Raw genomic sequence first — 26,996 nt, 5'->3', positions numbered from 1 at the left:
ATACCGTCAAAATTTGAAGGTGTGTACTTTAATCGACATTGTCAAAGGTTTTCTCTGACTCTACAAATGTTATAAGCATCGAGTTGCCTTTCTTTAAGATACCTTCTAAGACAGTATCACCTTGTATTTTCCTACATTTCCCCCGAAATCGAACGGATGTTCCCCGAGGAAGGCAAATACCAGTCTTCCCTTCTGTTAAAATTCATACCAGTATTTCGCAAGCGTTAATGATACCGCGGTAATATTCACACCTGTGATTTATTTCATTCTTGAAGTCTCAGGGTATTTCGCCTGTCTCACATACATCGCCGAGAAAAAAGTGAAGCACCCAGAAGTGGAGGAAGAAACGAAATTTCACGGGCTCAGAGGATATGCGGTGTTATTTCAGTGACTGCAAATTGGAGTCCGTTTTACGAAGTACTTGGAAGTGTGAGCCCACTTATCAGTATGACATCTCCTATCTCATCTTCATCTACTTCCTATTACCTTTCTACACTACTGCCTCAAAGTTCATTTCGCTCGTATAGCCCCTCTCTGTATCTCTTTCACCTTTCAGTTTTCCATTATTTGCTTAGAAATGGCCTCCCATCTTAACTCTTGATATTTACACAGTTGCTTCTCTTTTTAGGTTCAAATGGCTCTGAGCACTATGGGACTCAACTGCTGTGGTCATAAGTCCCCTAGAACTTAGAACTACTTAAACCTAATTAACCTAAGGACATCACACACATCCATGCCCGAGGCAGGATTCGAACCTGCGACCGTAGCGGTCGTGCGGTTCCAGACTGTAGCGTCTTTAACCGCTCGGCCACTCCGGCCGGCTCTCTTTTTAGGAAGAGACGTTTTAGAAAAGGAGAGATTAAAAGGCATTAATTAGTTACTTTGCACCGAGAGAGGTGACGCAGTGGTTAGTACACATTCAGGAGGGCTGCGGTTGAAATCTCCACATACGAATTCGGTTTTAGGGAGTCTGTGGTTTCCGTACCACGTTTAAGGTCGAGTGTCGACATGGCTCCTTCGGAGAGGTTGCGGCGGATTTCTTCCCCAGTTCGAAGTTTTGCTCCGTCTCGAATGACCTCGCCGTCGACGGTAAGATATATCCCGATCCCGCTTCCTCCGCTGTTATCTACTAGTACCTGTAGGTGGTGGGTAGGAGAAAGAGATCTCGCGTTTGTTTGGCTGTATCGGCAGCGGGCCCGGTGCGCAGGCGTGGCCTGGTGGCGCGGCGCCCCAGTGCAGCGGCGGCGGCGGCGGCAGGTCGCCAGATGCGGGCCGCGGGCCCCGCGGCTCGCGCCGCCCCCACGTCCCGCGGCTCCTCTCCCCGCTCCGGCGACGACGAGCGCGCCTCCGCCCCCGTGTCCAGGCCGTTCCAGCTGCCGCCCGCGCTCTACAAGAGCTTGCTCAGCAGCGCTCTGCTAGACAAGGCGGCCAGCTGCGTCTCCGTGGGCGTCCCGACAGCCCTCCGTGCGTCTTCCGCCGCCGCCGCCCGCGCCCCTGAGGTACGAACAAACTTCGGCAGTCGCGTATACGGGGCGTCCCAGATCTTTTACACTGGCCGTACTAGATCCCGAACTCGCGGGTTGGAATACAGATTTTACTGAGGTGGTTTATCGGTGCTCGAGTCGGAGTCGGAAGCTACACAGTTGTACTCTAAGTCGGAATCGTTATGTACGAAATTATCATTTACGAACAATAACAACACTGCGTAAAATTATCGGTCTATTTACTCGTATAACGAAACTACTTTCTTTGTAAATTATTTACGAAAGAAGAATGAAACTTTTCGATTAAAAGATGCAATCGAACTGAGTTAAATCAAATTAACATGAATGTAAAACTAAATAATGTAATCCGTCTACTGTTTTTAATAACGTTTTTATTTCGCCAGTGTACATTTCGATGACACAGTTTCATCGTCAGAGCTCCAGTTGTTATCTAAGAACCTTCATTAGGATGACAAGAGATCAGCAACACCAATCTGTTGGTGCGGGGGTGAAAGGATAAATTTAACAAATGTTCAAATGTGTGTGAATTCCTAAGGGCCCAAACTGCTTAGGTCATCGGTCCCCAGACGTACACACAACTTAAACAAACTTATGCTAAGAACAACACACACACACACCCTTGTCCGAGGGAGGACTCGAACCTCCAGCGGGAGGGGGCGCACAGTCCGTGACATGACGCCTCAAACCGCGCGGCCACTCCGCGCGGCTATGTATTTAACAAAGAGACATCTTGTAAAAATGCCAAAAGTTATTTGAGGTGAAAACGTTGGGCGCCTCAGCCTGTATATTTCGCTTCTTCTGCTAGCTCACTTTCGTATCAACGGTGATGTTATCAGAAATGGATACCAGCCCAGTTTCGGTGACAAATGTTAATGAATGAGTTGGGTGCGGCATATACACAGGAACTAACTCAGCACTCGTGTAGACTAACTTATCCAAATCGGGAAACGCAAAGAGGTATGGCTCGCGCAAATCTGAGTCTATAACACCTCGAGAATACAGGTTCAGACGTTTATAGTTCTTCCACTTAGTTTTGGTGATTTGCAGTTGATAGTAATGCCGAAGACAATTTCACAGCCATGTACCCCAAAAATTAATACAGTTTCTAAACCTTGGAAAGAAAAAATGTATCATAAAAACCCTCTTTCCAATCTCCCGTGGATCAGTGTGGTGTTGAAAGTGAAGACATCACAGAGCCCATATATGAACTTCCTTTATTAATACTGAATTCACGCAAAAAGAAATTATCACACTTATATCAACAATTACATGACTACTCTCCAAGTCACGGTTAAGTGCCTGGCAGTCGGTTCTTCGAAGCATTTCGACTGTTTTCTGTTCCACTCTCGAAAAACACGCGCGAAAATTAACACTTAAAATCTCTCCGTACGAGCTCTAATTTATTTTATTTCTTTCACAATTATCGTTTCTTCCTATGTAAGCTGGGACAATAAAGTACTTTCGCATTCTGAAGAGAAAGGTAGTGATTGAAATTTTGTGAAAGATATCGCCGCAACGAAATAGGCCTTTGTTTCAGTGATTGCCAGTCCAACATATTCGTGAGTCTCTCTCTCCCATTTCGCGATAATACAAAACGCGCTGTCCTTCTTTGGACTTTTCTATGCCCTCCGTCAATCCTGTCTAGTTAGGATTCCTTAACGCAAAGCAGTAATCTAGCAGAGGACGACAAGAGTAGTGTAGGCAATCAGTAGACCTCTTGCGTCTTGTGAGTGTTCTGTCAGTGAAACACAGTCTTTGATTTATCTTTCTCATAATATTATCTATATGATCGTTCCAATTTACGTTGTTCACAATTGTAGCTCTTAGGTATTTTGTTGACAGCCTTTAGATTTATGTGATTCATCGTGTAACTGAAATTAACGAATTTCTTTTTGTACTCGTGTGAATGACCTCATACTTTTCATTGTTTACGGTCAATCGCCACTTTTTGCACCAAACAGATGTCGTAACTAAGTCACTTTGTAATTGGTTTTGATCGTCTGATGACTTTACCAGACGGTAAATGACAGCATCATCTGCAAACAGTCTAAGAGGGCTGCTCAGATTGCCTCCTAAATCGTTTGTATGTATTATGAACAGCAGAAAGCCTGCAACATTTCCCTCGGGAACAATTAATCTCACTTCTGTTTTACTCGATGATTTTCCGTCTATTACTACGGGCTGTGACCTTTCTAAGAGGAAATCAGGAATCCAGTCACACAACTGTAACAATACTCCATAGATATGCAAATTGTTTAGAAGTATCTTGTGAGGAACGGCGTCAAAAGCATTCTGGGGATCTAGAAATATGAATACAATATAAGATCCCCTGCCAATGGCACTCATTACACGACATCGTTTGGTCACTGCACACGCTCACCTGTGTGAGGCAATTGAAACCAATTAACACTACTCTAGTCCAAAAAGGCACCAGGTCCTCACAGAATTCCTGTTAGACGTAGTACTAAATTAGTTCCAAATCTACTAAGAAAATCTTGTGCGGCGAATTGTCCTGTGTGACGGAAAAAGCGCACAGGTCAAAATGGGTATAATCGCAAGATGAATGGGTATAAACGCTGTAGGATGCTGCAACGCATTGTGCGGTCGAACCACTAATTTAAGACACAGATCGCTTTATTCACACACACAAAGTCTTGTAAATAATACATGCAAGTGAACGGGAAGATTCCTGATTCCAATATACTGTCGACTAATAATCAAAAGACGATTATACCTAATATATTCACAGACATGTGAATGGGTTTAAGAATTTTGATTACAGAACCCAGTACGTTAAACTGAACAGCGTATGATCGACAGAAACGTATGTAATACCGGCTAACCCACAAAGTAGCAGGATAGGAACATTTACGTTTCAATATACATAAAAGATTTATGAAAAAGAGAAAGAAGCGGACGTCATTGGATTGTGTGTGGCTCGGTAACTCAAATCAAACCAGGAACTGAAGACAGTTTTACATTTAGTACATGATTAAAAGTTAGTGATATATTTCTGGAGCCCAACGTTTAAAAACTTTCAGTTAACGCTAAGAAGCGACATGGCATGTGACATAAACGTGAAACTAGTGGTAGACTATGTCAAGGCCCATCCATATATTTGCAAGCAGTGTTCTGGGACAGTGCGGCGCACCTGTAAAGAAACCACATACAAAACACTAGTCGACCAGTTCTACAGTACTCTTCCTTATTAAGTATATACACTCCTGGAAATCGAAATAAGAACACCGTGAATTCATTGTCCCAGGAAGGGGAAACTTTATTGACACATTCCTGGGGTCAGATACATCACATGATCACACTGACAGAACCACAGGCACATAGACACAGGCAACAGAGCATGCACAATGTCGGCACTAGTACAGTGTATATCCACCTTTCGCAGCAATGCAGGCTGCTATTCTCCCATGGAGACGATCGTAGAGATGCTGGATGTAGTCCTGTGGAACGGCTTGCCATGCCATTTCCACCTGGCGCCTCAGTTGGACCAGCGTTCGTGCTGGACGTGCAGACCGCGTGAGACGACGCTTCATCCAGTCCCAAACATGCTCAATGGGGGACAGATCCGGAGATCTTGCTGGCCAGGGTAGTTGACTTACACCTTCTAGAGCACGTTGGGTGGCACGGGATACATGCGGACGTGCATTGTCCTGTTGGAAAAAATGGCTCTGAGCACTATGGGACTCAACTGCTGAGGTCATAAGTCCCCTAGAACTTAGAACTACTTAAACCTAACTAACCTAAGGACAACACACACATCCATGCCCGAGGCAGGATTCGAACCTGCAACCGTAGCGGTCGCGCGGTTCCAGACTGTAGCGCCAGAACCGCTCGGCCACCAGCGGCCGGCCGTCCTGTTGGAACAGCAAGTTCTCTTGCCGGTCTAGGAATGGTAGAACGATGGGTTCGATGACGGTTTGGATGTACCGTGCACTATTCAGTGTCCCCTCGACGATCACCAGTGGTGTACGGCCAGTGTAGGAGATCGCTCCCCACACCATGATGCCGGGTGTTGGCCCTGTGTGCCTCGGTCGTATGCAGTCCTGATTGTGGCGCTCACCTGCACGGCGCCAAACACGCATACGACCATCATTGGCACCAAGGCAGAAGCGACTCTCATCGCTGAAGACGACACGTCTCCATTCGTCCCTCCATTCACGCCTGTCGCGACACCACTGGAGGCGGGCTGCACGATGTTGGGGCGTGAGCGGAAGACGGCCTAACGGTGTGCGGGACCGTAGCCCAGCTTCATGGAGACGGTTGCGAATGGTCCTCGCCGATACCCCAGGAGCAACAGTGTCCCTAATTTGCTGGGAAGTGGCGGTGCGGTCCCCTACGGCACTGCGTAGGATCCTACGGTCTTGGCGTGCATCCGTGCGTCGCTGCGGTCCGGTCCCAGGTCGACGGGCACGTGCACCTTCCGCCGACCACTGGCGACAACATCGATGTACTGTGGAGACCTCACGCCCCACGTGTTGAGCAATTCGGCGGTACGTCCACCCGGCCTCCCGCATGCCCACTATACGCCCTCGCTCAAAGTCCGTCAACTGCACATACGGTTCACGTCCACGCTGTCGCGGCATGCTACCAGTGTTAAAGACTGCGATGGAGCTCCGTATGCCACGGCAAACTGGCTGACACTGACGGCGGCGGTGCACAAATGCTGCGCAGCTAGCGCCATTCGACGGCCAACACCGCGGTTCCTGGTGTGTCCGCTGTGCCGTGCGTGTGATCATTGCTTGTACAGCCCTCTCGCAGTGTCCGGAGCAAGTATGGTGGGTCTGACACACCGGTGTCAATGTGTTCTTTTTTCCATTTCCAGTAGTGTATTACAGCGGATATCGAACGAATTGAGCTACGTACTCCTAGAATCGCAGAAAATCATTATAGCCCATTCGAAAATGTGACAGAAATGATTATGCAACGTAAATGGAAATATTTTGAAGAAGGGTGACAGTGTTCTCTCGAAACGCTATTGGTTAAATTTAGAGAAGCGACATCCGAGGAAGAAAATGTGATAAAGCCACTATTTCCATCGTATTTCTTGCGTAGAGTTGTTGTTGTTGTTGTTGTCGTCGTCGCTATTGTGGTCTTCAGTCCGAAAACTTGTGATGTAACTCACCACGGTAGTGTATCCTGTGCGTAGTTACTGAAACCTACACGCACTAGAACCTGCATACTACAGTCAAACACAGCTCTTCGTCTACAATTTCTACACCCACACTTCCCTCCATTGCCAAAATGACATATCAATCGAGCCCCTCGTTTACTCTTGTGCCATACATTTCGTTTCTCTCCAGTTCTACTAACTAATTCTTCATTACTTATCCGATTTACACATCTAATCTTCAGCAGTCTTCTGTTCACATTTCACATTTCAAAAGCTTCTATTCTTTTATTATCTGTAATGTTTATTGTTAACATTTCTCTTCTGTACAAGGCTACACTCCAAAAAATACTTTCAGGAAAGATCTCCTTACATTTGAACTCATATTGTATGTTAACAAATTTATCTTTTTCAAATACCATTTTCTTGCCATTGTCAGAAGGTGTTTTACATCCTCTCTACTTCGGCAATCTTCAGCCAGTGTTCTGATTAAATCACAGAATTCATCTACTACTTTTAGTGTCTCATTTCCTAATCTAATTCCATCACCAGCACTTGTTTCAGTTCGACTAAAATCCATTACTCTCATTTTACTTTTGTTGAAGTTCATCTTATAACATCTTTTCGTAACACTGATCATTCGTTCGTCTATTTATTTGATCTTCCATCCCCTTTGTCGTCTCTGACAAACCTCAAAATTTTTATTTCTACACCCTGAACTGTAATTCCATTCCGATATTGCTCTTTGGTTTCATTTACTGCTGCATATGAACTGTCACTTTCCTCTCATTCAATACATGAGCCGAGTTGGGCAGAAAATCGCTAAACTTTTACAAAGTGCCGTTCATCAGGTATTTTTCAGTGGCTTGCGGAGTATATATGTAGATGCAGATGTAAAGAGATACAGAAATCGTGAATAATAATGCCAATAAAAGCCAAGTGCAACTAATCCCGGCTGTAGGCGTTAATCTTCACGTGAGACTATTAATTTCGTCGATATTAGTCGCAAAAATGATTACACTTATACACTTGTTTCGTAATATCGTCATGGCTCCATTTCCACTGCCGGCACGGTAATTCCTGCTAGTTGTTTGTTGCTAATTCACGGCCACTCGAGACGGAAGTTCCGCGTGACGCCACTGAGCGGGCGCGACCTTGTTGCACTCGAACCTGACTTCCAGCATCCGCTGGGAATATTCAGGTGGCAGCTTCCAGTTGCAGACGGGGGCGTCTAGGAGCGAGTACTAATGGCTGGAAGTCCCGGGGAGCCGGTTTGACTGCGAGGAGTGGCCGCGCGCTCCGAGCACTCCATTTACTCTTATTATAACACACCAGCACTGCCTCTACCTCTCTCTGGTCGAGCCCAAATAGTTGAACATACATTTCAGTCGATTGTCGGAGCTGTACAGCGATAACGATCACAATCTTTACCGATGTAAACAAAGTCTCTCTAGCAGATGCATAGGGCTATAAAAATATACTTCAAATTTATTAAAAGTTAAAAAATTAGCGGCACAATGTAAGCAGTAGAAACTATAAGTTCTGTCTAACCTATTTCCATCACAAGTTACAGCTGCTCATGTGTTCAAGTTTGACCTTCACACGTTGGAATAGGTCCTCGTCGGTGGTCTTCAATGCAGCAGCAGTGCGTTCCAGGAAAAGGAAGAGTAGGGGTTTGGGTTTAACGTCCCTTAGGTTATTAGAGATTGAGAACAAGCTCGGAATAGAGAATGCTAGAAAAGGAATGCTGTTAGCTCTGTTTGAAATGAAAAATGATGGTATCTGCGTCATTTTGTTTCATGAAACATCAAGAAAAAATAAATACTGATGATATGTCTTGTTTGAACCCGGCTCCACCCGAAAGCAGGTACAGTGTCTTAATCGCTACACCCGCGGTTCTGTAACTTCTGCAGTACACAAACTAAATGTTTTGTCATGCCCTTAAATTAGTGCGAACCTTGAACTGTAAGATCGAGAGAGTTAGGGCATACTTTACGATATTTTCCATTTCTGTGACATAGCTCTTCTTGCTCCATTTCAAAGAGTGTCTTTCCTTTTACTGATAACCAGACAGCAATGCAATGCTTACCTTCGGAGGAGTTCTCAAATTCTAACACTCTTTCTAGAAACCATGTGCAGGAATGTAACAAGTAGCAACTGTTTCCTCACTACAATAGCTGCTGCCACCACGCGTCGTCCTGAGGGCAAATATGTGACCTCGTAGTTCGCCTCCTTCAGAAATATCTGCCTGGAAGTTTGCACTCTGCCCGCTTCTTGGCTAGAATGTGCAACTTCGTTATTTCGGCACTATGTGAACTGAAACGAACCATTCCTCCGTAGTGTCAAAAGGTGGAATGTGGGCTACATTTCAGTTCCATACCACGAATTCCCGAGCTTGGATAGCCTCCCTGAAATCCTCTCCCACGTATCTCAATATGCTATAATATCTCACTTTTGTATCCTTACTTGCTTTCTTCATTGTTAGTTCCTAAGCAGTTTTATTATTCCCAATCGTATTGCACATGTGCAAATTTTATTAATACAGCATTAATTATTATTACTATTATTATTAATTACATTATTTTTTCTTGTTTATTTTTAATTATATTATTATTAGTTGTAGGATCCCAAACAAAATTTTTCTTCTTTTCGTTTCGGTCATCTGTGGACAACATTAATTGGGATCATTTTCTTTTCTTTCGCTCTTTATCCTCGTCCAGTATGCCTTTGCTATCACACTTTGCAACCCTCTTCGCGCCTCTGTCAGTGACATTCTGGTCATCCACCTATTGCCCTAGGAAACTGTGGCAGCATCGACTTTCATTTGACGTTTATCCTGTGGTATGCATCTATTTCTTGTGCTCATGTTTCTTCTATAGCTCTTTGTACCTCTTGTATCTATCGCTCTTTGGATTTCTTGCTCACAATAAACTGTTATGTCCACCTTCGCTGGTCCATTCTACAGATGTGTTCAAAGAAAATAGTCCATTTGTTCATGGCAGTGTCCGAGATCTTTTCCATCCCGATATGTTACTCTTGATTAGCTATTCTTCTAAATGAACAGTCTACAGTTCTTCGAGGACACAATATTTTTCAGAAAGTTCCAAACGTTTTAGCTTCCTAATAGAGATTCAGACTCCCAGCAGCTTACAAGTTTTCAGGTTAGATCACAGGCTGATAATGTCTTAACTTTATATTGATCGAAAGCTGTTCATAATGGGTTGATTCGTACTACCGTAATGTGTTTCTGTCACATAAACATCTATCCACTCTCCTAGATGTTTAAATCCCTCTACTTTCTGAATTTTGCCTCCTTCTAAGATAAACCATGAAGAAATGGTTTTAATGTTCTTCATATATGGTGTCCCAAAGATGGAGATCTTTAATCCTGTAAGAGATTGGGTGGCTTGATTAGTCACATCCAACGATTGCAGCCGGAATTATTAACTTATAAACAGGCACTCTTTTACTCTTCAGTCACGTTTCAGTATCAGTATTTACTTTGACTGGAGGCGCTGGGTAGAATGCCGCCGTCACCAGATGCTCATCTATTAACCATACATTATTTTGGTTGAGTACTTTGTCATAAGTTCGATATTTTTGTTATTTAATGTGTTGGCTAGGTTTTGTGACGAAATTTAGTTATTTGTCTGACGAGGAATCTATTTCTTGCACAATAAACCAAATAGCACGCAAAAAACGAAAACACTGCACTTATGGCAAATGCACTCAGGGAAAATAATGTCTAATTAGAGGATAGCTCGTCGTGTCGAACTAGACTTTGCTTTTAAATGCGACTAAAGCAGAAAAGTATCTTGCTTCTAATGTGCTTCCGAGATTGATGGTGAATAAGGCAACCAGTCGTAAATGCTTTTAAAATGCTTTATTTCAGTACCATAACATGCATAACATGTTTCGGGCTATTTTCAGATGGACAACGTTTCCGATTACATTAATGTTTATTCTTAAGTTCGATATAACACGGATAAATTGAAGGAATCAGTTCGTCTAAGAAGGTAGCAGGAGATCACAGATATTTCACAAGACCTACGTGCAAGCATAATCGTAGTCGAGGGCCAACAGTCCCAAGAGCATAATTTCGTTCTTACTAGTGTGCGGTTGTAGTTTCCGGATAGTACCATCACTCCCCTAGCGGCTGAGGAAGGGGCCATCTAATTCTGAATCACTTGCTTAGGCAGAAGGGAACGTCACGTGGAAACTGACGTATCTCATGCGATTGTTATCGGATAAACAATGGTAAACCGTGCTGAGACGATGAATTGAAATGCTTAAAAACAGGTTTTCTCAAACTGCTACCAGTAACAACTCTTCGTTAACTTGCTAAAGTTATTTAATATTGCAACATGTTTCGAGGAATGACCTCATCAGTACGTCAAAAAAGGCAATACAAAAAAATTAACAACATTACACGTAGATCTTTATTTAGTTACTTTTATTTTGACATGTTTTATGGCCTGCTATGTCCATCAGAAATGATTGTCTTCTTGAGGCGTATTTCACTTCTTCCGTTGTTGTGGCTATCTGGATTTTTGTTGTCCACTGTTTATTTGTGAAGAGCCATTACAAAACGTTTATTATAATCAACACCACTACGCACTAGAATGAAGATTCTAGTGATTGATCGTCATTCTAGAAATAACTTACGAGAATGCAGCCAGTTAACGTTGTCGGCAACGGCCGATATTTCGGCAGGAAACACTCCCCATTTTGAAGGCACAAACGAAACGGGAGATTGCTGTGTGTGGCAAATTAAACCCTCAGTGGACTGGGCTACGTCCACCAGAAACAACAGAAGGCGTACGAGTAAAGACAACAGAAGCTGTAGCAATAACCAAAAATAACCAACGCCAGAAGTTATCGGTCGCAAAATATTAATTAATGACGGATGGGAAATCAGCGGTGACTGTCCCTGGCCAAACAATAGAGTGACAGAGTTACTGCCACTTCCTAACCCTCTGTTAAGTAATCTTTCGCTGTCGATAACTTCTGGCGCTGGTTATCTTTTGCTCTTAGTTGTTTAAAGTGCGGTTTTCTATACATGCTGCTTTTCGCTTCCGGTTGACGCAGCGTGGCCCACCGAGGATTTAAGTTGCGAGGCAAAGGGGCCTCTCCTTTCATTTGTTACTTCTTGTATTCACCTGTCGAAATATCGGCTGTTGTCGACGACGTAACCCGGTTGCATTCGCGTAAGTTACTCGAACATTCGACATGCCGGGAAAAGCTCGACTTCCACAACTCGATTCTAGTCCACAGTAGCGCTGATTATAATAAACAACATGTAATAAGAATTATTCACAAGTTTGTAAAGAGCGGACAACAAAAATTCAGATTTACCAAGTGTAGAAGTATAAAGCCGGAATTTTGTTGCAATAATTACACGTCTGTTGTTTGAAACTGATAAACAATATTTTATACAAAATAATCTCCGTTGCTATTATACATTTCTCCCACCTCTCCGGCAGGCTATGGATGCCACGCCAAGAAAACAGTTCTACGTTTGAAGCGAAAATGTCAGCGAGCCATTTTCGTACCTTTTCATACAAACTGAAGCGTTGTTCAGCGAAAGCGTGTCCCAGTGATGCAAATAGATGATAATCGGACGGAGCCAAGTCTGGAGAATAAGCCGCATGCCTTAATATTTCCCAACTGAATGCCTCGATCGTTTCCCTGACCCGGTTTGCTGTGTGCGATGGGGCGTTAGCATGGAGCAATATGACTTTATGTTGTCTTTTTCCATATTCCATTCGTTTTTCACATAATGCTCGATTTAAATCGATCATCTGCTGTTGGTAGCGATCAGTGTTAACAGTTTCTCCAGGTTTTAGCAGCTCATAAGAGATGAAACCCTTCTGGTCCCACCAAATACAGAGCATTGTCTTCTTTCCAAATCGATTTGGTCTTGCAGTGGATGTCGATGGTTTCCCTGGATTCACCCACGATTTGCGACGATTAGGATCTATTTTTCATCGCCTGTCACTGTTCCATGAAGAAACGACTTTCTTTTATATCTGGCGAGCAGCATTTCGAAAGTAGTCTTTCGAGTTGCTGGGTGTCTTTCATTCAGTTCATGCGGAACCCATTTTCCCACTTTCTGAACCTTTCCCGTAGCTATCAACATTCAATTGTTCCGCGAGTTCCTGTTGAGGATGATTATCACCTTTATCCAATAAGGCCTGCAGTTCTTTGTCTTGGAACTTTTCCGGTGGTATCTCGCGCTCGTCGTTTCTCAAGTCAAAATAACCACTTCTGAAGTTTTTGAACCACTCGAAACACTGTGTTCTCCCAAGAGCATGTTCGCCGAAAGCTTCGACAAGACTTCGATGCGATTCTGCAGCAGGTTTCTTCAAATGATAACAGAAAACCAATGATGTCCGAAAATCGTAGTTGGTAGGCACAAAACTCGACATGTTTATGGGTTTTAAACAGATACCGATGTACGGAACTTGGGCTACTGTGTGTTGACATTCGTCGTCAGCCGTTACAGGAAGCAGATGGTGCTGCAGACACTGTCTCATGGGCCCTACACTGACGGCTAGCACTATCTATAGGGAAATTCCGGTTTCATACTTCTACACCTGATATACAGAAATCCAGATTTATTTAGTACACGCAGGCATCGCTTGCTGTGGACAGAGCGGTTGTTAGGAATTAATGTCCAGATAGTATCATCTGAATCACAGCTAGTTTCTAGTGCTAGCAATAAAGCAAATAATCTTTAGTTGTTTATGAGAATATCAAAATACAAATAGCCAAAAATAATTAAAGAAGGAGAATACACCGCAAGAAGAGAGCCAATTCTAACGAACAGCACATGCCACAGCACATGCCAAAGTAGAAAACTACTACATTGAGATCTGTGTGTATTCGTGTCAAATGCTTTTGTACTGCTACCTTTCGCCTGATGATGAAGTGATACCTCAAACCGCGTTGCAAAAATAAATAATTTAAGCAAGTTAACGAAGAAACTGTGACCGGTAGCGGGGCCTGGTAAAGCTGTTTACAAAATTTTAAGAAACAGTCACGGTTTTAAAGAAGTGTGAGTGAGGAAGCTGGTGGGAAGTGTGGCGCAGCGCGTGTGAAGTGTGGGCCGGCGCTGCCGTCTCAAGGGCAGGTGTCGCCCGCGGCGCTGCGCCCGCAGACACGCTCCCAGCCTCAGCACAATAACCCACAATCCAGCTCCCAGCTTCAAACGTTAAAGGAAAAGTTCACAGAAAGCTTGAAATTGTGCTTAAAAGTTGTATTATGGAACACCGGATGAATATAAACTAGGCAGTTTGCGCTAAGCAAAAGCGAGTTTGTCAGGCATCTCCGTGTTCATGACGTCATGTCTCCTGAACTGTGTGTCGTACAATGATGTAATTTTGCACGTTCAGTAATATGCTTAGATACTGCCTGCAAAATGTGGTGCGAGTAGAATATGTAGTAAAGAAATGGTAAATTAAAACATCGTGCCCGATGTTGAAAATTTACTGTGCGCCATTTTAAGCAGAAGCTAATTTTTCAGGCATCTAAATGTCTATGACGTCATATCTGTCAAAATACGTCGCACGAAATGATATAATATTGCAGGCGCGTCAGTGGTATCTGCGAATACTGTCTGCAAAAAAAAAAAAAAAGGTCAAATGTATGTGAAATCTTATGGGACTTAACTGCTAAGGTCATCAGTCCGTAGCCGGTCGGAGTGGCCGAGCGGTTCTAGGTGCTACAGTCTGGACCCGCGCGACCGCTACGGTCACAGGTTCGAAGCCTGCCTCGGGCATGGATGTGTGTGATATCCTTAGGTTAGTTAGGTTTAAGTAGTTCTAAGTTCTAGGGGACTGATGACCTCAGAAGTTAAGTCCCATAGTGCTCAGAGCCATTTGAACCATTTTTTTTTTCATCAGTCCCTAAAATTACACATTACTTAACCTAAACTATCCTAAGGACTACACACACACCCATGCCCCAGGAAGGACTCGAACCTCCACCGAGATCAGCCGCACAGTCCATGACTGCAGTAATGTCTGCAGAATGGGTCTCAAACAGGGTCGGTAGTACGGAAGTAATAAAATGAAACGTTTTGTCCGACGATGAAATTTCACTACACGAGCAGCGAAAATGTAATACGTTATAAATTTTTTTTCTTTCTTCTCGTATGAGGGAGGGGTGACAGCGAGAAAAAGTTTCGTAAAGGTTTGAAATTATGTGTAAAACTTGTTGGAAGTCGCTAAGTGCTCTCGTTCTCAAATACTGAACGAATAAAGCCCGAGTACTTGCGCAGCCTCAGGACAAACAACTGTAACAAGTTATTTATTGTGTTAATGTTTTAGCGTACGATTATACGTCTTTATGAGCAGATAATGATGGTTTTTTAAATTTGTCAAATTCCCCCCATAATTAAGCGAAATACTGAAATAAAAAATTTTATTGCTCCTAGAAGCCGTAAGATATGCAACCTCACCTGGTACTGAATTCCAGATTCCCGGTTACTCGCTTAGTAATATAAGAGGTTTTTTTCTTCTCTCCAAGGTCCGATCGGTCGCGAAATGGAAACGACAGTGAAAATCAAAACTCTTTTATTTGCAACATTTAGCTACATCTTCCAGCTACTTGTCTACGTAGTCGCCACCACGACTTAAGACATCTGTCGTAGTGTGGTACCAACTTTCCAGTACTGTCTTCACAGAACGCAGCTGCCTACACTTTCCGCCAATTCCCTGCGCCGGCCTGCAGCTACAGAGCAAGCAGATGAGTCAGGGGGAGCCAAATCTGGAGTGTATGGTGAGTGATAACACATGTCCCACCGAAAACTCTGCAGGAATGTCTTTGTTATAGCTGGAGTGCGCGGCCGAGCAATGTCACGAAAAAGCACAGTGGTAGATGACAACATGCGAATCGCTTGTTCTGAACTACCCTTCGTAGACGATTTTCTCGACTTTCCTTAGGCACGTTTCTGTCAGAAATCAGGAGGCGACCCTGAATGACAGCACGTACTTCGCACTTGGCGGAAGACTCTATGGTTCTAAGCACCTTTACGAGCTCACTGCGAGCTCACAACTCGAAAGTGCAACCTGATGCGGTCGATGGGCAAACTATAGAGACACTGCACAACACATTTGTTCCAAGTTTCCTCAGATTTTCACCGTGGTTCTAATCTCACGACTGATCGGACCTTGAAAAGAAAAGTTGCCGTTGTACATTGCAAGAGAGAAATGTGGCCTTCATATTTGATCTACAACATCATCACCATTAGCCATCCGACATCCGGTACTGATTAAAGACCTCTAGAGTTTCCCATGTATTACCATCGTCTAGCATACGTCAATGCACATTCCATTAAGTCGCCCTATCGTCTATTATATTTTGGAATGCAGCACAGAATTTTACTGCTTTACCCACTTTTTTTAAGCCTGTCAATCCCAGCAATTCCCAAAATGATGCATCTCTCCATTTCTCGCTGATCAGCCGTCAATTTTTGAAAAGTTGTCGCTTTAAGTGTGCACGTTTCATTGTAAATAATTCAATACTGGTACCTTGTATTTTCAGATATATCGGAAGTTTCAACTTAAGAAGCTCATTTAATTTACCAAAAGCCCTCCAGGCTATCACCCGTATCAGTTTTTGCTATTAATTATCATACAACCTATATAATTAAATTCAGTGTCTTGTTACTAAACAACTGTTAGTACTGATTTAGAGGAAAGTGAGTCTAAAGCTTTCTCAAAATGTATAAATCCAAAGTAAAGTGGTATTTCATACTCATTGCTACATTCTACAGTTTCATCCAGGCGAGGCTTGTACTCCATTGTTCTACTTCCACTATTAAAGCCAGCTAGTTCCCTTACTTGACTGAAATCCAACATTGATTTATAAGTGTTTGGTATTACTTTAGGTGAATTATTCGTACATAACGGAGGGGAAGCTGATACCTCTACAGTTTTTTACGTCTTGCAGTTCTCATTTCTTGTGAAGTTGAATATTAACAACATTGTTCCAAATTTGGAAGACTGTCCTTCTCCGCAAACACTCCGTAAACAATTCTTCAAGTTTCTTTTGTATTACTTTCCCTCCGACTTTAATCACTGCTCTGGAGAAACACCATCTTCTCCAGACGCCTTCTCTTTCTTCATACTCGAATGGCTTTATCCACCTTATCTGTCATTATACGTTGATTAAACGTCTCTAAAAAGGTCACCATCATTAACAGGTGATGTGTGAAAAGCAATAATGTAAACGTGCAAATAAATTAGAGTGATAGTGGCACACGTGTCTCCTACTGACGCATGCTTCATTTTTAAAGAAAACACCGCGAAAAATACAAGCGACATCCTTCAATGGTTCAAATGGCTCTGAGCACTATGGGACTTAACAACTGTGGTCATCAGTCCCCTAGAACTTAGAACTACTTAAACCTAACTAACCTAAGGACATCACACACATCCATGCCCGAGGCAGGATTCGAACCTGCGACCGTAGCAGTCGCGCGGTTCCGGACTGAGCGCCTAGAACCGCTAGACCACCGCGGCCGGCCATCCTTCAATACTACGATATATGTGCAGGTATTGAACCCTTCTCACCGTTGCATTACCAAGAGCGGGCAATTATTTCATATCTAATATTTCAGATTTGCATAAAGCTACAAATTACAAAATTATACTCGTAGAAAAAAATCGGGCGCATGACGGCTGTTACATTTGGCCTTGTTGAGCAACGTTCGCTACACGTGTTGTTAATCGGGCAAAACTGGTTGCAGTGAGTCTATTACGAAGAGTTTCGCAACATCTGATTTCATCTCTTGTTCGCGAAGATATTCGAAGTGATAGTCTGAGATTAAATGTACCACCTAGTTTTGTTGTTCATCTTACAGTTTATGATCGGAAATGTAACTGATTAAAACTTTTAATTGACTTGATTCACAGCTGCGTCACAGGTGGCATGCATAAATAACAGCGAAAAATAACGGACGGAGGATTTAATGAGGGATTTAATGCCCCACTACCAACGTTCGTAAATTCATGGAATGGAAGGATCACATCACACTGTGACCATCAGTCAGGTTCATTCCAAAGGATAAGGTTTTGTGAAACTGCAATAACTGTTTGCCAAACTATCATTTCAACTGTCCGGCAACACGTACATGGCATAAATTTATGATTGATGGTATTTTACGAACGCATTGTTAACTTTTCCACAGTCTTTGTCGCTGTCTGAGAATAAATAATGTGCTGTGACAAAATCCATTTCTTCATTATGTACGACAGAAAGAGGTGCCGCAGCTGTTAGTCACTGCATCATATTTCGCGACAAACATGATTTAAATCCCCGCATGTCATGCTTATTTCGGTTCAGTGGTTTCCATATATCGACGCAGGTGATTGCTGAAATTTAGTTTTAGTAAGCACATGAGCGATTTTCTTCCTTATCATCGATCAGTTGAGCTCCAGTACAGTGTCTCTAATAATCTAGGCGTCGACGAAACGTTAAACTCTATAGTTCCTTTTCTTTTCCTTTAGGATCTACTAATATATTTCAGCTAGCGAATATTCGTGATTTTAACAGTTATTTCGTGTTTTCATTTCACAGAAACGCTTTCACTCACAGAAATAGCGCATAATTAACAAATTAAAATGGCACATCATTGTTTGACAACCCCTGGTTTTAAGACGCATTTCGAATACTGCTGCTGATAAATGTTTTGTGACACATTGCAGGTATGGTACCAAGCACAAGGACAACAATGAGGTTCGAGACAAAAAAGTTTCATGCGCAACCGATTTGAATTACTTTCCGCATGGACGGACACTCGACTTCCGACACTGCTGGAAACAAGAAGAATAACAGACCCAGGCAGCCGCTGTTTTCCCTTACACTTGAACAAAGAAAAGCTAATTATACAGGGCAAACCACTAACATGAAAGCGCTTGGGCGATAAAATGGCCAACTATGCGGAAGTTGGTCGTCTAACTGGAAAACCGGCAGATGCAGCGGAGCGCACCATATTCCGTTGACCAACAGCCCCTTCCTTTCCAAAGAAAGCTGTTACCCTTTCCCCACAAAACACGAGAACGCAATTCGGAATTCTCCACTAGAAAAAAACTATATAAGTACAAAAAAAGGACAAGAAAAGCAAAAGTAAAACATGGAGATGATCCCACAGAGTTACATATTTTAGACGGTGTGCAGACATTTTGAGATAAATGCGTTTGTGAAACGATGAAACACATGAAAAGAGCGTATTTCGAAGTGAAGAAACGAAACAAGTGACGGAACAAAGGGTGTGGACGAAGGGGGGAAAGCAGAGTCATAATTGTTACAAATTTCAAACAGACTGGTTTTTTTTGTATATAAAATTCTACGTTATACCACCACGATATATATACAATGAGAGTCTGGGGCGAGGAGAACGAGAAAATGTATCAATTTGACATACGGAACCTTGGTCCAAAATTGTCTGAGTCGAAACATATTAGGGAGAATTGTTGGCAGCAGATTCTCTTCAGTATCGATAGGTACCTCGTACGCAATATTTCACGGGGAAAAAATGAAAATTTTAAGGGTTTCCGAAGGCATTATAATGCTGTCAGAAACGGCAAAGGCCTCGGAAGATCAGGTGAACGGAATGGGTAATGTCTTGAAAAAAGCTTTAAGATGATTATCAACAAATATAAAATAAGGGTAATGGAACGTAGCCGATTTAAATCAGGCGTTGCTGAGAGAACTAGAATAGAAAGTGAGGCACTAAAAGTAGTAGATTAGTTTTTTTTTTATTTGAACAGCAAAATAATTGACGGTGGCTGACGTAGAGAGGGTATAAAATGCAGACTTACAATAACAAGAAAAGAGTTAACATCGAATGTAAATTTAGGTGTTAGGAAGTTTTTCGGAGGGTATTGATCTGGGACTGTAGCCATGTTTTGAACTGAAACGTGGAGGTTAAACAGTTGAAACAAGAAAAGACTAGAACCTTTTAAAATATTCTACTACAGAGGAATACTGAAGATTATATGAGTAGATGGGGTAACTAATAAGAAAGTACTGAGTAGAATTGAGGAGAAAGGATATTTATGGCACAGTCTGATTAAAAGAATGGATAATTTGTTGAGAAACATCCTGAGGTGTAAAGAAAGGGTGTGTGGCGAGAGGTAAGATGTAAAGAAAATGACGGCTTCACTACAACGAGCAGGTTTAAATGGTTGTAGGTTGCAGTGGTTACGCAGAGATGAACGGACTTGCGTACGTACAATGGATTAGAATAGTGTGGAAAACTGCAGTGAAGCAGTTTCGGACGGAAGATAACAACAAAAAAATCGCAAGACTTTTCACGTGGTACAACAATAACAAGACAAGTATTGTCGGACGTGCTGGCCATGAGACGATGCCTCTCAGAAACACAGTATTCACCGGAGGGATTGAAAGGGGGGTGGGGGAGGGGGGAGGGAGGGAGGAAGGAGGAGATACGGGCCTATTATGCAACAATTGAGACTGGCCGCCCCTATGTTCACTACAAGTCTAATGACTTTTCACTACCATAGTCTGGGCAGCCTCAACGGCTCATACAGATTATTGCGACTACGAACATTCCATCGTTGCTTGCACGGGCTTCATTTCAGAAGAGAAGGTTTGCAGCAAGGCAAGGTGCTGCAGCACCCAGTAGCTTGAGACGTCGCGATGCCGGAGGTCATCAGGCGTCAAAGTTTGTACTTTTTGCTGTTGTTCAGTTATAACTTTACATATAGGACACTACACGAAACACATTTTATAAGCAAGCGGTCGACTGCTGATTGAAGGCCCATCTTCCAGAATAGCAAGAGCAAGCAGGCTGCTTCCGATTTAGAAGCCTGTACAGCTCGTTATTCTCCTCAGTCGGTACACTGTGGTACCACTTATCATGTTTCCTACAATCTTGGAAATATGGTGTGCGTCGGATGTCTCCTACGTGGATACTTATCTCTATAGCACTTGTCACATTCCCTGCATTTTCCGTTAGCTTGTGCGTACACCACTATTATGTCTGCTAATTTTCAGTACACCGCCAGTCACTATGGCTCATCGACTATACAACTCAATTTATTAAGTCAGACCGTTACATCAAGACCCGTTATGCCACTTCACACATAATGCCATCTGCAGTACATTAGTTTATCTCCCTTTCCTCTAGGTTGGTCGGGTTTGGCTACCTTACTCTGTTGGTAACTAAATAAAAAATAAATCAGTTCATTACGCTGTACAAACAACGATTTGTAGGTTCTCGTATTCCGCTGATAGAGTTACCTCATTACACTTTTGGCTCTATAATGTTCGACTCAGTCATTCTCGAACCATAGCCTCTCATCTTAAATTGAAATATTTGCTCTTCTATATCATCCCTGAAATTTCGTATCATCATCACGGAAAAACACTGCTTTCCTAACAGTATCAAATTGGGAATAATTTTTGGTGTGGTCTTATTTAATGTGACACACTTACATAAAAGCTTTTTACTAGCAATGTGTCAGTGCTCTTCTTGTCTCTTTGTAACAATCATCGTACTGTAATAATTACTCATATGTTTTCGAAGCCGCCGGCCGAAGTGGCCGAGCGGTTCTAGGCGCTTCAGTCTGGAACCGTGCGACCGCTACGGTCGCAGGTTCGAATCCTGCCACGGACATGAATGTGTGTGATGTCCTTAGGTTAGTTAGATTTAAGTAGTTCTAAGTTCTAGGGGACTAATGACCTCAGAAGTTAAGTCCCATAGTGCTCAGAGCCATTTGAACCATTTTTTTGCATAGGGCCAGTGTGTTGATGCATTCCGTATATTGAATGATTTTCAATTTCAATTTCTACCATGATCGATATTGAGTACCTCACATGGATTTCTGCACTCTCCTGTGAACGACTACTGGGCTTCGTTGCTATATATACTGAAAGAGGTGGCGCAGTGACCAGCACGCCGCCAGCCGGAGTGGCCGTGCGGTTCTAGGCGCTACAGTCTGGAGCCGAGCGGCCGCTACGGTCGCAGGTTCGAATCCTGCCTCGGGCATGGATGTGTGTGATGTCCTTAGGTTAGTTAGGTTTAATTAGTTCTAAGTTCTAGGCGACTGATGACCTAAGAAGTTAAGTCGCATAGTGCTCAGAGCCATTTGAACCAGCACGCTACATTCGTATGCAGGAGTAAGACGCTTCAAATCCCCTTCTCGTCCACTTATAAGTGATTAGTGGTTTCCCTAAATCTCATAACGCAAATGCAGAGCTAGTTGTTGCGAACAGGACACCATCGATTTCCTTCCCCTTACAATAAGTTTGTAATTGGCGTTTCAGCGAGTCGTTTGGAAGGGAGCAGTCTTTCTTTCTCGAACACCACGTGGACGTTTTATTGCCTGTTTCGCAGGCATATGAAGTGCCCCAACACTGTACTATACTCCTTCAATCTATCAACCACAAAGCTATTTTATCCGTGCTATAACGGCCTCATTGAGCGAGGTGGCGTAGTGGTTACGATACTGCACTCGTTTTCGGGCGGACCGCGGTTCAAATTCCCGTTCAGCCATTGAGATAAAGGCTTTTTGTGATTTCCTTAAATCACTTTAGGCTAATACTGGGGGAGGGGGGGGTTACTTTGAAGAGCAGCATGTGCTGTGATCTCGTCGTCGTTTCAATACTTCTGTGGCCGCGTGATTTGAGGCGCGTATCACGGATTGCGCGGCCCCTCCCACCGGAGATTCGAGTCCTCCCTCGGGGATGGTTGTGTGTGTATGTGTGTATGTGTGTGTGTGTGTGTGTGTGTGTGTGTGTGTGTGTGTGTGTTTTGTGCTTAGCATAGTTTAAGTAATGTGTAAGTCTAGGGACCGATGACCTCAGCAGTTTGGTCCCTTAGGAATTCACACACATTTGAACATTTAAATACTTCTGTGTTGAATTAATACATTACATATGCTCCCACATAGTTGGATATGGAAGCGACAACACGTTAATAAATTTGTGTTTTTTGTAACACTTATAGACCTATTATAAAACATGACACTAACAAAGCAATCCAGTTGCTCATAAATACGATCCTGGTTATTTACAAAAGAACATCACGGTATTCCATTTACGGTGTCTTACTTTATAGTTCAATCCACTTGCTCAAAATAACTAATATGTCCATTTCGTATATAGTTATGAACTATGTGATCAAAAATTTTCTGGGGTCTCTTACTACCTTCTTTCTTCGCGCTAACTGAGGCCCGGGTGCTGGTTTGTTTAGTATTAAATTATTCGGGGAAAAGAGACTCATAGAATGAGCAGAGACACGCGAAGCACCGGAGGACACTGTACAAACTTTAATAGTATTCACTCTCGTGTAGTCATGGTGGATGCTGTAGAACCTAAAACATGGGCCCTTCCTGCAGAGTAATTTCTTTCGGAAGCCAAGCAGGACGGTACATGTGGCAGTTCCCCGTACGTGGTGCAAACCTAGCTTGAAGGCCGCACCAAGCAGGTGAGAGACCCCTATTGACGGGCCTTCTTTGCCCCGTGGACCAAGAGTAGCTAAATAGTACGTAGAAAATATTCTGCACCTGCCTCACTTTCCTTCTACATGAAGTGCTGCAGAAAGTAGCTTTCATTTAGAGAACAGTGCAGCTGGAACAGAGAACTTTCGGGTTTCTGTAATATATATTACTTCCATTTACAACTAAATGTTGAAAAAAACTTTGGTGTTCAATCAAGCAAAGGAACAAGCTGGCTTTAGAAGTGGGCACTCAGATGGTGGCAGAAATTACAGAATAAGTGTGAATTACCACTTCGCCTGGGATTCATAGTTTTTTACTCACTTTCATCTAAATTTGTACTAACTGCTTTTCAGAAACAAGGCATTGGTGCAATTTGGGTTAGTAAACCGAAGAAATTATGTATGTCAGCGATTACACTTCAACGGAAATGCGGAAAAATTAGAATTAGATGTAGAGTAAAACCATTCTCAGCAGAACTGGAGAAAATTCCCAAATCCTTAAACTAAAGAAACAAAGAAGGAATATGTGTTAATGGAATATAACTAAACCACTTTTTTGCGGATGACTGTTTGCCTTGAGTGCAGATGAACTTCAACAACGACTGGAAGAACGTTAGTATCGAAAGAAACGTAATACAAACCAACAATGAAATTATAGAACCGCTTATTGAGCTTTTATATTTAGGACTGCTGATGACATCGACGGGATAGACAAGAAATGAAATACACACAATAGTAAATTGACGAGTGCTTGTGGCAAACGAGGGCTAGTAGAAATCCTTGGGTGACAAGAAGAGAAAAAAATGGTTCAAATGGCTCTGAGCACTATGGGACCTAACTTCTGAGATCATCAGTCCCCTAGAACTTAGAACTACTTAAACCTAACTAACCTAAGGACATCACACACATCCATGCCCGAGGGAGGATTCGAACCTGTGACAGTAGCGGTCGCGCGGTTCCAGACTGTAGCGCCTAGAACCGCTCGGCCACTTCGGCCGGTGACAGAAGAGATATTGGATTTAATTGATAAAAGGAGAAGATATAAAAACACAATAAATGAAGCAGGCAAAAAGGAATACAAACGACTTAAAAATGAGAGCGACAGTAAGTGCAAGATGGCTAAGCAGGGATGAGGACAAATGTAAGGACGTAGAGGCATATATCACAAGGGGTAAGATAGATACTGCCTACAGTAAAATTGAAGAGACCTTTGGAGAAAAGAAAACCATTTGCATGAATATCAAGAGCTCAGATGGAAAACCAGTTCTAAGCATAGAAGGGAAAGCAGGAAGGTGAAAGGAGTATATAGAGGGTCTATACAAGGTCGACGTACTAGAAGGCAATATTATGGAAAGGAAGAGGACGTAGATGACGAAGAAATGGGAGATATGATACTGCGTGAAGAATTTGACAGAGCACTGAAAGACGTAAATCGAAACAAGGCCCCGGGAGTAGACAACGTTCCATTAGAACTACTGATCGCCTTGGGAGAGCCAGCTCTGACAAAAATCTACCATCTGGTGAGCAAGATATATGAGACAGGCGAAATGGCTCTGAGCACTATGCGACTTAACTTCTGAGGTCATCAGTCGCCTAGAACATAGAACTAATTAAACCTAACTAACCTAAGGACATCACACACATCCATGCCCGAGGCAGGATTCGAACCTGCGACCGTAGCGGTCACGCGGTTCCAGACTGAAGCGCCTTTAACCGCACGGCCACAGCGGCCGGCACAGGCGAAATACCCTCTTACTTCAAGAAGAATATAATAATTCCAATCCGAAAGAAAGCAGGTGTTGACAGGTGTGAAAATTACCGAACTATCAGTTTAATAAGTCACGGCTGCATAATACTAACACGAATTCTTTACAGTCGAATGGGAAAACTGACAGGGGCCGACCTCGTGGAAGATCAGTTTGGATTCCGTAGAAATGTTGGAACACGTGAGGCAATACTGACCCTACGGCTTATCTTTGAAGCTACATTGAGAAAAGGCAAACCTAAGTTTCTAGTATTTGTAGACTTACAGAAAGTTTATGACAATGTTGACTGGAATACTCTTTCAAATTCTGAAGGTGGCAGGGGTCAAACACAGAACGAAAGCCTATTTACAATTTGTTCAGAAACCAGATGGCCGTTGTAAGAGTCGTGGGGCATGAAAGGGAAGCAGTGGATGGGAAAGGAGTGAGACGGGATTGTAGCCTACCTCAGATGTTATTCAATCTTTATATTGAGCAAGCAATAAAGAAAACAAAAGAAAAATTTGTAGTAGGAATTAAAACCCATGGAAAAGAAATAAAAACTTTGAGGTTCGCCGATGACATTGTAATTCTGCCAGAGACAGCAGAGGACCTGGAAGAGCAGTTGAACGGAATGGACAGTGTCTTGAAAGGAGGACATAAGATGAACATCAACAAAAGCAAAACGAGGATAATGGAATGTAGTCGAATTAAATCAGGTGATGCGGTGATGCTGAGATAATAAGATCAGGAAACGAGACACTTAAAGTAGTAGATGAGTTTTGCTGCTTTGGGATCAAAATAACTGATGATGGTCGATGTAATGATATAAAATGTAGGCTGGCAATGGCAAGAAAGCGTTTCTGAAGAAGAGAAACTTGTTGACATCAAATATAGATTTAAGTATCAGGAAGTCTTGAATGGAGTGTAGCCATGTATGGAAATGAAACATGGACGATATATAGTTTAGACAATAAGAGAATAGAAGCTTTCGAAATGCTGAAGATTAGATAGATAGATTACGTAACTGATGAGGAGATACTAAATAGAATTGGGGAGAAGAGGAATTTGTGGCACAACTTGACTAAAAGAAGGGATCGGTTGGTAGGACATGTTCTGAGGCATCAAGGGATCAATAATTTAGTATTGGAGGGAAGCGTGGAGGTAAAAATCGTAGAGGGAGACCAAGAGATGAATGCACTAAGGAGATTCAGAAGGATGTAGGTTGCAGCAATTTCTTGCAGATGAAGAAGCTTGCATAAGATAGAGTAGCATGGAGGCTGCATCAAACCAGTCTGTAGACTGAAGACAACAACAACAAGAAAACAATCAAATGCATCGCGGAATAAACGGGAGTGGAAGATATAAGTATGACTATAATGAAATTGGCATGACTGTGGGCTGGACATGTAGCCAGGCGGAAGGTTGGTAAAGGAAAGAAGGGAGATCTTTGCTGGATTCCAAGAAATACGAAAAGTCCGAAACTATGGAGAAGCAGGGTTCTGGGACCTGATCTCAGTTTGCTGTGGTGCCCCTAAATTAGTTCATGTGAAAGCTTGGATGGTTATTTCTACAAGCAGCGATCTAAAAGTTCCCGTTTGAGGGCGTTGCTGCAGCCTATATGCAACGTAGCGTGAAGCTGATGCTGGCGTATAAGCACCGACATGTAGGCAAGGGATTGGTGTGGCATTTGTGTCTTTCCTACGTGGGTGCGATGAATACGGAAACGTAAACTATGGCGACATTATCACCAATAGGACTAACGTGTTGTTATTTTTTTTCTTGGCTCCCGAAGGACAAACGCCGCTAGATATTCATCGGAGAATGAAGAATATGTATTGGATAGCATGTCTGTTAGAACCCACTCTTGCGATAAATGTTGCGCCAAGTTCCGTGCTGGTCGCGAATCGACAAAAGTCGCCAGGCCAATCGCAACGCAGAAGTTAGGCCAACTCAAGCGGGAGACACTCGAGCACCCGCCCTATACTACGAGGGGTGTCCAGAAAGTAAGTTCCGATCGGTCGCGAAATGGAAACGACTATGAAAATCCGATAAAGCTTTGTACAGATGTGTTGGGCAATGTCTCTAGTACGACCCTAGATAGCAACACGTCGCACTTCTCATTTCTGAGGTCACAGTGAGCGCGTAAAGAT

The 26,996-nt window shown here is 42.9% G+C and overlaps 1 protein-coding gene across 1 annotated transcript in view; it reads left to right on the top strand.

Moving 5' to 3' along the window:
* LOC124722245 (zinc finger protein rotund-like) overlaps positions 1-26,996 on the top strand; it is a 506,603-nt gene that overhangs the window by 128,333 nt on the left and 351,274 nt on the right. Inside the window, exon 2 of the mRNA XM_047247435.1 lies at positions 1,235-1,499. Within this exon, the coding sequence (XP_047103391.1) occupies positions 1,235-1,499 (265 nt within the window). The remainder of the gene's footprint in view (positions 1-1,234; positions 1,500-26,996) is intronic.

The sequence above is a fragment of the Schistocerca piceifrons genome, chromosome X (assembly GCF_021461385.2).
Source record: "Schistocerca piceifrons isolate TAMUIC-IGC-003096 chromosome X, iqSchPice1.1, whole genome shotgun sequence".
NCBI classification, from domain to species: domain Eukaryota; kingdom Metazoa; phylum Arthropoda; class Insecta; order Orthoptera; family Acrididae; genus Schistocerca; species Schistocerca piceifrons.
Note: the sequence above shows the minus strand (reverse complement) of the source record. Positions and strands in the feature narration are given on the sequence as shown.